Below are 12,162 nucleotides of genomic sequence, written 5' to 3' on the forward strand. Positions count from 1 at the left end.
TATAGTCTTCATATGCATTAGCTTATTTAGAGGGACTGTGGTGCCAATATTATAATTAGCCATGCATGAAAGGTAGCTAGTGATGCTTGCTTACTGATAAGGAAATTCTAGAAACATTGATTTCTAAAAACAGAACATGTTTGGGAGAATGGTTAAATTGTTAAATCTATTCGGAGTGAATTAACCACAGAGATACAATTATCTAGTACTATCTAAATTGTGTTCTATGGAATTAACACCTTAGAATCAGACATGAAGTGTTGACATCCAGTGTGTTAGGCTGCATTGACACAGGCAGCCCAATTCAGATCTTTTTCCACTAATTGGTCTTTTGACCAATCAGATCGGCTATTTTGCCAATAATTGGACAACATATTAAGAGTTGGGCTTTCCTGTGGAAACATAGCCTTCGTCATTGACCAATAAAATAATGATCTAGAATATGAGAATATATTCAGTAAAAAGCAAGCATTTGATTAGAAATTTTAGAAGCAATAAACAATTCTGCACGATTTTCAGGTTATTTGATCTATTGTAATCTCTGTTTAAAGGAATGTTTAGTATATTAGTAGCTACATAATCAACTTTGTGTTTAGAGGGAAGAGCCATGGTGTATACTCTGGTTTAGAATGCAGTATGTTCCAAGTAAGAACCACCCAACAGGGTGTGAAGTATCACATGTTGAAACAGAACGGCTGACCTTTGAATTGGCAAAACAGTCTGTCTGTGTATTCTGGGGCAATTCAACGTTCAAGCTACATCCCCTATGGTACTAGTGCACTACTTTTGACCAAGGTCCATAGATACAGGGCCCATAGGGCTCTGGTCAAAAGTAGTGCACTGTGTAGGGAATAGGGTGCCATTTGGGAGGTAGCCTCGGAATCATAGAGTATCACTCTGTAAAGAACTAAGAACCACTGATTTAGGAGGCCTGTGTTATTGCCTCTTTCATGGTTTACATTCTGTTAACATGTTGCACCGTTGTCCATATCAATCGAACTATATGTATTCATGTGAATTATTATGCATCCTTCCTAATAATTGAAAGCAATAGAGCTGCCTCAAGGAGAAACGACTGAACAGAAAATGCTGTAAAACTTTCTTTACATGCATGAATTAATTCACTACCATCATCCTGTCTTGAATACTGTGTTCTAAAAACAAATTTTAACGCTACATAATGTGGCAATGGTTAGGATAAGTAGCTCTAGAATTTATTGATAATTTAAACTATATTAATGCGAGGAGAAAAGATTATGCATGATTAAAAGTAATCAATTATTTGTATTGCATGCAATAATCAATTTCGTAATTTGTGTTGATCAATAGAGCTATGATGCTGAAAGGTTGATATTGTGGCACTATGGTATAAGTTAGTAATATGTTGACCTGTCTTGAATAACAGGGATGGTTGTTGACATTACAGTGAACACACTGTAACCACTTGTTCTCCCGTTGTGATAAAAGATGTATGACGTTGATCAAGAGCCTGAAATCCATGTCTGTTTGTGCTATAATTGGGATGACAAGGAGTGGGATGACGGGGCGCAAAGACTGGATTTCAGGCTGTTGATCAAGTATTACTAATAACCAACAGAATGAGTTGACTGTGGGTTGTGGTGTGACTATCCACTCCAGAGAGAGGCCCTGGGCATGCTGGAGCGACGGAGTCTCCCGTCTTGTTTGTGTATTAACTGAAGAAATTTGCATCAGAAATTCAGCAATAAAAAGCAGCATGGTGCCAATAGCACGAATGACTGGACTGGTTTGTGTGGCATTACAACGCTCATCTTCTTCACATCTTCTCCTCATCTTCTTCACGTCTTCTCCTCATTCCTGAGTCCCAATTCCCTACCAAGGTCTGAACTCTTCAATGCATACATTAACATAAAAGGAATGGTCCTGCCTCTCAGGAGACGCCTACCGCCTCTCAGTGATAGCAAACATTAATGTATTATATTGCGGGGTTTTCCAAACAACACTTTAGATGCAACATGTTCATGCAACTGAGACCCGTTTATTGGTTATCATATCAGTTAATACCTGAACAGAAGAATATAAAAACACAACAAGCCATGTCTCAGTCATCCAGCTTCACATGAGTAGTAAACATTGATCAAGTATAGTTCCATTTAGCATTAGGAACTACTAAAAGGAAAACACAACCAGTAGAATATGAGGTAGCTACTTATTAAACCATCTCAAGGAAGAAACTCTTCGTTTCACTTTCTAAATCATCAATTTTTGTAAAACTACTCCCAGCTTTTTTTTTTTTGTCATGACAAGGAGTGGCATGATGGCACAAAAAATACTGGTACCCAGGCTACAAGAAAGTACTTAATAAAAAACTGAGAACATGGAACAAGAGAATACAGTGCTGTTGATGGAAAACTGAAACAGAACAGGGTCAGGGTTCAGTAGGCACGAAACAGAAGAAAACACTCCAAAACATGGACATACTATCTGAACTTGTGCAATAAACACTTTCAAAACGTTTTGCTACAGTGTGCCCTTATGAATAAGACCCAGGTAGGATCATCTGACGCTGTGTTCCAAGACGACTCGGAAACTCGTGGGAAAATGAGGCCTGAGTATCAGCATCAAACAATAGGAAGCTCTACGCAAATAACTTACGTTCATTTTAACTCTGAGGCTCCGAGTTTCGGACTTATCATGAATGCACCGTGACTAATGGACAGATGAGGTCACTTCATCAGTGCGGCTGTCATCCATCACTGCTGACACATTGTCAAGCTGACTTTCCATTGGATGAGCTGTTCAGCTGGAATGGAACAGACTTCAGAACAATTACATTTACATTTTAGTCATTTAGCAGACGCTCTTATCCAGAGCGATTTACAGTTAGTGAGTGCATACATTTTTCATACTGGCCCCCCGTGGGAAACGAACCCACAACCCTGGTGTTGCAAGCGCCATGCTCTACCAACTGAGCTACAGGGGACCATGTATTTAGAGAGTTGGGATATGATGCATACATTACATTCTATGTAGAAAAAGTCAAGGGGTCTGAATACTTTCCCGAATGCCAAGGGTCTGGACTTTTTTGGCACATGTAGCTTGAAGAACGCTAGTGCTAGCCTGGGCAGCCGCTAGTAGGCGCTACGACATCAGGAAGAAGCATGGGCAACTTTGATGGGGGTGGGAGCCACAAAAACATCTGAACTCATGATGAGGGGCCATAGTTGCAGACGGCACAATTTGTTATTTATTTTTAATTACCGATAGCCAGGGGCACACTCCAACACTCAGACATCATTTACAAACGAAGCATTTGTGTTTAGTGAGTCTGCCAGATCAGAGGCAGTAGATGACCAGGGATGTTCTCTTGATAAGTGCATGAATTGGACCATTTTCCTGTCCTGCTAATCATTCAAAATGTAACGAGCACTTTTGGGTGTCAGGGAAAATGTATGGAGTAAAAAGTACATCATTTTCTTTAGGAATGTAGTGAAGTAAAAGTAAAAGTTGTCTGAAATATAAGTAGTAAAGTAAAGTACAGATACCACAAAAAACTACTTAAGTAATACTTTAAAGTATTTTTACTTAAGTACTTTACACCACTGGCAATTCTACACATTTTGCTATGGGGCGATGAGAAGATGTAGCAATTGTTTTAGTTTTGGAGTTCATTTCGTGCAATTCACCAAAATGTTGCCATAGGGTGGAGAGAAATGCTTGCAGATTTTAATATGATATCTGAATGGGACTGACTAACAATATCAATGGGGGCCCCCAGCTCTAATTCGACCTTGATTACTATACATTTAGATTGCTGGCTGTTAGACTAAATTACCAATCTAAAAAATGTTAGCTGACATGGGCTAATTGAGTGACTATCAGTGACTGACATAAGAAAATAAAACCTGTTGATGAACAACCACATTTAGGGGGGTGGGGGGGGGGAATTGATCCGAGGGCCTTCAAAAGGGAGGCCGCCTGTTGGTCATCCCTGCTGTAGGGGTCTCGGCGCTACGTTAGTGTTCCCCCTCTTTATAAACCTGACAACGTAAATACACTAGTAATATTCCATTTGATTTATTGTTAGCAAAACATTAAACACCTAACGTTAACTAGCTAGTTGTAATGAAGCAACTTACTAAGACACATTGAGTGAGTTGACATGTTGCCTCTTCACAGATCCCTCGGGAATCAGCCCACACTCTGTTGCATCGTCCACAATGGAAAGTCGCTGGATTCCAGACAATGGCTTGGTCTCATTCTCCAGCTTTTGATCATTTATTTTTATTTTACCTTTATTTAACTAGGCAAGTCAGTTAAGAACAAATTCTTATTTACAATGACGGCCTACTTTTGATCATCTGTATCGAAGGATTGAAATGACTCGAAATCATACATTTACTATTATTTTATTTTATTTCAAATGTCACGTTGTACAACTTCTGACATAGAAACGCATCTAGTTCAAGTGTCTTCGGTTGTTTTTTCCCCCGTGGTTTTATTGCCATCTAGCGGAGAACCTAAGGTGCCACTAGAAATTAGTTTTGATTGGTTGCGAGGTACTTCCGTGTACATCCGCCAGCCAATCAAATGGCTTATACTCCAGTTTTTTGAACCTCAGCATTTTAACCGTCAGGCGCGACAAATAAATTGACTGTGTCTGTGAGTTACTCGATCAAATAAACGGAGCGGTTTAGTAAAACGTGTTCCATTGGCAAGCTCATTTGTTTTAGCTGAAATAAGAAAAATGGAATTGGATTCCATGAAGTATGCCGAATTGCGCAGCCTTGCAAAGGAGGTTGGGCTCAAAACCTCAAAACTGAAGGTACAGTAAATTGCAAACAGTAACGTTACTGCATTGGGTTGTTTGTGCGTTAGCTAGATAACGCTAGCTAGCTAACGTTAGCCAACTAGCTAGTTGACATTTACATTTTAGCAGCCGCTCTTATCCAGAGCGACTTACAGTTAGTGAGTGCATACATGTATTTATTTTTTATTTTTATTTATTTTTTCATACTGGCCCCCCGTGGGAAAACTTCCTATATTATCCACCACGTTGTTGTGCAATGTACCTAGCTAACTCTGTGTTTTATGTGTCAATTACAAAGGCTGATAAGCTTCTGAAGGCGCTCAAGGAGCACTTCCAGCAAGACAACCCGCAGGAAGATGTTGCAGTGGACGTACGTTAAGTTCTGGCTTGATGCCCTCCAACTTGTGTTCAAATTATGCTATTTCTCGTTTGTTTTTGTTCTATTTTACGTTATACTACTACATTGATATTGATTACTGCATTGATATTGATTACTGCATTGATTTTGATTACTGCATTGATATTGATTACTGAATTGTTGGGATAAGAGCTTGCAAGAAAGGCATTTCACTGTTTTTGTGCACTTGACATTTAAAAACGTGGCTTATCACACTTCTACATAATAATAATAATAATATGCCATTTAGCAGACGCTTTTATCCAAAGCGACTTAGTCATGTGTGCATACATTTTTACGTATGGGTGGTCCCGGGGATCGAACCCACTACCCTGGCGTTACAAGCGCCGTGCTCTACCAGCTGAGCTACAGATGATCTGCAATGTAGACTTTGATTTCTCCTTAACTTTCAATTGTTTCTGTATGTTTTATAACTAGGTATGTTTTGCATTGTAATTTTACAGCTAGTAGCAAACCTCTGGTTGTGTATTTTTGCAGGAAGATGAGACTGGCATTGCTGCACAGGATGATATCAACTCAACCCAGGAAGTCAACAATTCATCACAGGAAGTCAACTACTCATCACAGGATGGTGAGCCTTCCCTAAAACCTCCAACTCAGGAGTTTGTAACCAAACGTCGTGGTAGAGGGCGACCGAAGAAGAGGAAGGAGCCAGAAGATGAGGAACCGGTGTGTGCCCCGATGGTGCCACTCACCCCAGCAGAGGTATAGCAACCTTTTGGTATGAGAAGACCCACAAAAATGTTTAGTGCACTGACAGTGGTCTCCATGTATCTATGTCAATCAAGGATATGCGTTTGCTCTGCATTTGTCTGAGAATTGCAAACTTGAACTATCGATCTAGATGCTTGAGAAGCTGGCTGAACCCAGCATCGGCCAAGGGAGTGCTAAGAGAAGGAGAGCGTCTGCCGCTAAGGATTCTGGGGTGGCAGCACTAGTGGAGGAGTCACAGAAAACCAACGTTGAGACGCAGCCTGAACCTGGCCACAAAGATGCAGTGACATTTGAGAAAGGTTGGTCTGGTGGACTAGGATGATTTGTAGACTCATTTTTACACAAGTGTTACGTGGATGTGTCCCCTGGCTTTTGTTTATAAAATGGGTGACTACGTGAGCATCAACTCTGGTTTTAATAATATATCATTAGGGCGGCAGGTAGCCTAGCTGTTAAGAGCGTTGGGCCAATAACCGAAAGGTCGGTGGTTCGAATCCCAGAGTCGACTAGGTGAAACATCTGTCTGTGCCCTTGAGCAAGGCACTTAACCTTAATTGCTCCTGTAAGTTGCTCTGGCTAAGAGCATCTGCTAAATGACTAAAATGTAAAAATCATTATTGATCACATTCTCATATTGCTTTGCACAGGAGCGGGACAGAAGGTGGTGAAACCAGTAGGAAAGATCCCTCGCCATGAGGGGCTCCTGAAGAGGACTAAATCTATGCTGAAGCCTACTACACCAAGTTAGTCATCTGAATCATATGTTCTGTAGCTACATGATCTAAGACATGCACAAACTCCAAGGTCACATTTTCAGGTCCTTGCTTGAAACAATGTATGTCCGGAATGCATTTAGCCTCAAGCTAAGTAGTGAAAATTCTGACCTGAAAAAATACAATTTACACACTTTCTATTGTAGACTTCAGAAAGCTCCATGAGGCACATTTCAAGAGGATGGAGTCAATTGATTCATACGTGGAAAGGAAGACCAAGCAAATGGATTTGTTCAGAAGTTCAGTGAAGGAACTGAAGGTAATGAACTATAATAGAGGTGTTTTGTGTTGTGGTCAAGGTGGGGTTTGATGTTCAATCTCAAATAATAAGCCCAATAAACTATCAATTACAAAATTGCGTAGCTAATTCATACGTTTAGCAAATGGTTAATTATATGTATTTTTGTATTCTTTAGGTTCTGTCAGATAAGACTCTTTCTAAACCAACTGAAGGAAACCCTCCAGCAGTAAGTAGTACATGTTGGACCTTTAGGTTCTGAATGAGTGGTTCCAAGTCAATTGTTGCTTGGCGTGATCAATCATTTGTGTTTTTCCAGATCTCGACCCCGAGGTGTGCCTCCCTGTTCAGCCCAGCATCCCGGATACCTGCCACAGACAAATGCAGACAGAGCCGGGTCTCAGCCGGCAAATCTGCTGCAGACAAACGTAGACTCTCGGCCAGCAAGCCAGCTACGGACAAAAGCAGACGGACCCGGGTCACAGCCACTAACTCCCCCCGGAAGGACACTGTTGTTCCATTCAGACCAACAGTCCTGTCCACTTGCAGGATCAATGTTCGGTGAGTCTTTTTTTTTTAAACATTATTGATTTAGTTAAGTACCAAGTACTTCCCGAGTGGCGCAGTGGTCTAAGGCACTGCATCGCAGTGCTAGCTGTGCCACTAGAGATCCTGGTTCGAATCCAGGCTCTGTCGTAGCCGGCCGCGACCGGGAGACCCATGGGGCGGCGCACAATTTGCCCAGCGTCGTCCAGGGTAGGGGAGGGGAATGGCCGGCAGGGGATGTTGGTAGAGCATGGCGTTTTTCAACGCCAGGGTTGTGGGTTTGATTCCCACGGGGGGGGGGGGCCAGTATGAAAAAATAAAAATATATAATGTATGCACTCACTAACTGTAAGTCGCTCTGGATAAGATGACTAAAATGTAAATGTACTTTTACAGTGCTGCTTATAGGTATACCACTTGTGATGAACTTCACATCATGCCCTGTGTGATGAGTTGTTGCACAATAGAAGTGAACTAACTGGCTTTGTTCAGGTGACCCCCTTTTTCTAGAATGAAATGTTACAGAATAAAGTCCAACTGCTGGTTTGTGTGTTCAGGTTCTCTCAGGCTACTCAGGATAATGAGCACAAGAGGTCCATGGTGAAGACACCAGCACGAGCACGCATGTCACCCCGTGTGGACCTCATCACTCCTGGGAAAGAGACTAAAGTTGGCGGGAAACGTGAAGTCAACAAGACCTCTGTTCTCTCTAGCACCAAGACGCCAGGTAACGTCCTTCTAAATCTAGATCACGCTAAATCTAATTTCTATGTAGTCTTTTTCTATGCGTTGCAACTGAATGGATTCCTTACTGTTTTATATTGTATTTTTCCTTCATAAGGAACAGCATTTGTGTTTAATGCAAACGCCAGTGTTCTTTCTAACACTCCTGGAACCAACAAGAAGGCCAACTTTGATCTGAAGGCCAGTCTCTCTAAACCTCTCACCTACAAGCCTCACAGGGGTAAGATATGTCACCATTCAGATTCTAAAGGAACCTGACCATTCTGCGTGAATCTGATAATGTCAGTGATTAATAACAGTCAATAACCCCCTGGTTTATCTTCTCTGTAGGGAAGCTGAAGCCTTTTGGAGAGACCAAGGAGAACACAGCTGACCAGTCTCAGACTGTTCCTTCACACCAGAAGAACTACAAACAGCACCTGGTTCAGACAAGGTGAGTATCGGGAACAAAAAGTTAAAAGTGGAGGGAGAATTTGATTGAATTCCCAGCTTTTGTCAATTCATCTTTCGTTGATTTACTCAAAACATATTGGAGAAGAAGGTCCAAGGGACTAATTGAGAAAGCCTCTGTCCTAAAACTTGTTCCCTCTCTGAATGGCTGAATTGCCTGTTATGTTGATTTCCATATTGCTTTTATTCCAGGGAGGAAAGGAGGACAAAACAGACTGAAGACAGGAAGCGGAAGAAAGAGGAGATGCTTGGAGCCAGACGAGGCCTCGTCATGACCTAATTATTCTGTACTTTTCACTCTTCTGTAAAGTTTAAATCCTGTTTTTACCTCATCTGTTCTTACTGCTTTACCTCATCTGTCCTGTTCTCACTGCTTTACCTCATCTGTCCTGTTCTTACTGCTTTACCTCATCTGTCCTGTTCTTACTGCTTTACCTCATCTGTTCTTACTGCTTTATCTCATCTGTCCTGTTCTCACTGCTTTACCTCATCTGTCCTCTGCACTGTTCTTAGTTCCAACCTGTTATGATTGTTCGATTTTACTCTGTAGTTCCTCAACATTAAAAAATAGTTAAGTGTTTTTTATGAACTTTATTGTTCACATTAACATGTTTCATATTTCGTACACCAGTGTCGTTGGTAGACCATAGTCTTAAATATTTGTGTCATATCTGTAATTCACATGGAAGTGTTTTACAGTGCATCTGCAAGCTTTTGTTGTTGTACCTTTTCGGACTTGTAAATACATGTAGTAAATGGGCATTTTGAAGTAGCGTTTTCATTGAGGATTTGGTGGGTGATGCTTGTTCTCAGACTTCAGGGTTCCTCTTGTATACCTCATATGCAAACTCCTCTGTGTGTGCACGGTCATTACACACGGCAACAAAATCAATCTCCAGTTGAAATGGACCGTCTGCCTTATCACCCAACGTAATTCCAATGGTGTTAACCTAAGAGCACAAAACTAACATTAGAGTTGAGAAAACATAGCAAGTGAATCATCATAATTGTACCCTTGTCTGAGTACAATGTAGTACACTAATACACTCAGACATACATTTTCTTACCTTGTCCAACCAGAGAGGATGTTGATCATCTTGTACCCTCCCCCGACTAGAGAGGAAGAATTTTGAGAATGGAATCTGTAAAGGACCAATCAACTGTTAGCACCCAAATACTTCTGGACTAAGATCACACGGTGATAGCTTCACTAATTTCCTATTTCTGCTATGTACTGTGTGAGACGCAAACAACTGAGGATAGTTTCCTTAAAATGAAAGAAGACAACCAAGCAAGGGAGACTTGGGTGACGTTCAGTAGGACGCAAACATTTTGGAACGTTCGGATAGAAGTAGGCTATGTAAAACAAACATGCCTCTGACATGCAGACTATGGAATCATATCGGCTCTATTCGTGGAATTTCTATCTGCAACTGAAAATGGCCCTGGCTAGGCTGTACCTTGACATCTTGCCAGTAAGGTCCTCCCCGTGTGTAGAGGAAGTAACTGTACATGTCGTCCTTCTGGTGTGAGAAGTAGGTCTCCGCCCCGACGTTGATCATCCATGGCCGCCCGTCACCACGGATACGCAGGTGCAGGGTGTTGAAGCTGGACCAATCGTGATGCTTCTTACTGTCAAACGAACCCTAGAGAGAACACGTTTTGGGGTTAACGTCTCGCATGGCCATCCCTTCCAAATTTGTGCTTCCAAGGTTAAGGCATGGAACTGATGGAAGGACGTGCTCAATGTTTGGCAGCGTTTCACTCTTACTGGGGAAGGAAAGACTAGCCTGAGTACCAGTGTTTGTGTAATCATGCCAACTCATTGGCAAGAGGGCAGAAACAGACAGGCACCCGGGCTAAGTTAAGACAGCATCAGTACTAACCATGGGCGGTTTGGAGCGCAGTGTGCAGTATCCACTATACCGCGTTTCTCCGTCCCTGGGGGGAGCAGAGCAGAGGGTCCCATACATCAGACACGTAGCGTTGTTCCTGCCTAGCTTCAGATAGGCCTCGCTCCTCCCACCGATCTCTCGGTCTGAAGACACCGTCCACTGCTCCAGGCTCTCTGGCCCTCTGAACTCCCAGATCACCCTGGTCTGCTCCAGGAAATGTTCAATCAGTGGCTTCCCCTCCGGCCCTGTCCAGCGGCCCAGAAACTCGTTCTTCAGCAGGGTAAAATGCTTTCGCATCCCCTCCACACCTTTATTGAAGTCAAACTTCTTCCATATGGGGGTGTTGTCCTGTGTCTGGCCTGGCCGTCTGTACTCTCCTCCGGAGACAGCCCTCCATCCCACAGACAGGTGGGGGGCCAAGAGTCTCTGTTTGTAGCAGGAGCCAAGAAATCTCCCTGCTGGGGTGAAATGTGTAGCCCTTGACACTGCCATGAAAAGTAATCCTGGTTTCTTGCCTTACTGTTGGGGAAAAGACAAGTGTTAGTCAAGTATTGACTGTCAAGAGGACCAAATACAAAGTCTCAGCCAGGGCATTGTCATGTTCATAGCCATAGGTAGCCCTTGATCATCACTCCCAGTTCCATTACATTACACTGGACGATGGCATCTTCTGTAGGGGGGGGTGTTTTGTTGCGACGCTCGGTCTGAACATTAACACGCATCTCTTGCGGTACTGTTTTGGAAGCATAAGGACCTTATCTTTCATATCGGCAATAAATAATTTTCAAAAACAAAAGGTTAAATTGATACACACCTTTATAGGGTTAGGGTTCCCACACGGCCATATTTCCATGTTACAGCGCTTGTTTACGGAAAACAGACGGAAGACAGTGGACTATCTGTGCTAAGTACGCCACAAACGTGTTGTCACAAAGGTACTGTCTGCTGCAACTGTGTTAAAACTGGCTAAAACTATTTACAGTAAGTGTGTATTTTGCGTTTGTGAAATTATTTTGATGTGATATGAAAGTAGAGGGCTTCATGTTTCTAGAAACGTACCGCAATTGAGAATCGATTCACGTTTAGATGGAGTACTTGGCTGTTTTGGCTTCCAGAGCCAATTCGCCGCTTAAACAGAACATGTAAGGTCCTTGGACTAAAGAGTTATTGGGCTAAGCCATAGCTAGATGACCACATCAACATTTTGTAACAAGACATCCAGGTTCTGGTTAATAGCCATGAAGACAAGCTAAGTGAATCACAGAATGTACAATATCTATCAACTAGTTTTGATAGCAGGAAATGCAATGTAGGTAGTTACTTACCCACTGACTACACGGCGACTGACAGCTGAACTTGATGCCGGTTGGATCGTTCTTTAGGCCAGTTCTAAATAAATTGTAAATAAATAGCATTGCGTTCATCACTTGTACTGTCTGTATAATCTCTAACCGATTTATAAATGTGTAATCATGATTAAATAACATGAAGCGTGCACGTCCAAGGTTGTGGTCCGTCCAGATGAAAGCCCTCCCTGAAATCACTGCTGGAATTTTCGGTTCCACTAGTTTTTTTTTGCACCGCTTGTCCTCAAG

The 12,162-nt window shown here is 42.2% G+C and overlaps 2 protein-coding genes across 2 annotated transcripts; one reads left to right on the forward strand and one right to left on the reverse strand.

Moving 5' to 3' along the window:
- Positions 1–4,631: 4,631 nt before the first annotated feature.
- LOC311145242 (nucleolar and spindle-associated protein 1-like) lies at positions 4,632–9,433 on the forward strand. Its single transcript, XM_084181476.1, has 12 exons — positions 4,632–4,804; positions 5,088–5,159; positions 5,685–5,912; positions 6,052–6,220; positions 6,569–6,664; positions 6,841–6,953; positions 7,111–7,161; positions 7,252–7,493; positions 8,036–8,205; positions 8,320–8,442; positions 8,553–8,655; positions 8,865–9,433. Exons 1-12 carry the CDS (start codon positions 4,727–4,729, stop codon positions 8,950–8,952), a joined length of 1,533 nt encoding a protein of 510 aa, XP_084037602.1. The 5' UTR covers positions 4,632–4,726; the 3' UTR covers positions 8,953–9,433.
- Positions 9,249–12,133, reverse strand: LOC311145243 (complex I intermediate-associated protein 30, mitochondrial-like). The gene is made up of 5 exons (XM_084181477.1): positions 11,893–12,133; positions 10,559–11,086; positions 10,133–10,318; positions 9,740–9,814; positions 9,249–9,622 (listed from the first exon to the last, which is right to left on the reverse strand). Exons 2-5 carry the CDS (start codon positions 11,057–11,059, stop codon positions 9,482–9,484), a joined length of 903 nt encoding a protein of 300 aa, XP_084037603.1. The 5' UTR covers positions 11,060–11,086; positions 11,893–12,133; the 3' UTR covers positions 9,249–9,481.
- Positions 12,134–12,162: the final 29 nt, after the last annotated feature.

The sequence above is a fragment of the Coregonus lavaretus genome (assembly GCF_964263955.1).
Source record: "Coregonus lavaretus genome assembly, chromosome: 18".
Taxonomy (NCBI): Eukaryota; Metazoa; Chordata; class Actinopteri; order Salmoniformes; family Salmonidae; genus Coregonus; species Coregonus lavaretus.

Excerpts from the sequence above, each read along its gene's own strand:
- LOC311145242 (XM_084181476.1), top strand. The coding sequence starts at position 4,727 with ATGGAATTGGATTCCATGAAGTATGCCGAATTGCGCAGCCTTGCAAAG. Across the intron at positions 6,954-7,110 it reads GTTCAGTGAAGGAACTGAAG|GTTCTGTCAGATAAGACTCT; the intron begins GTAATGAACTAT and ends TGTATTCTTTAG. Across the intron at positions 8,443-8,552 it reads CACCTACAAGCCTCACAGGG|GGAAGCTGAAGCCTTTTGGA; the intron begins GTAAGATATGTC and ends TCTTCTCTGTAG.
- LOC311145243 (XM_084181477.1), bottom strand. The coding sequence starts at position 11,059 with ATGGCAGTGTCAAGGGCTACACATTTCACCCCAGCAGGGAGATTTCTT. Across the intron at positions 9,815-10,132 it reads CTTACTGGCAAGATGTCAAG|ATTCCATTCTCAAAATTCTT; the intron begins GTACAGCCTAGC and ends GGTCCTTTACAG. Across the intron at positions 9,623-9,739 it reads ATCCTCTCTGGTTGGACAAG|GTTAACACCATTGGAATTAC; the intron begins GTAAGAAAATGT and ends TTGTGCTCTTAG.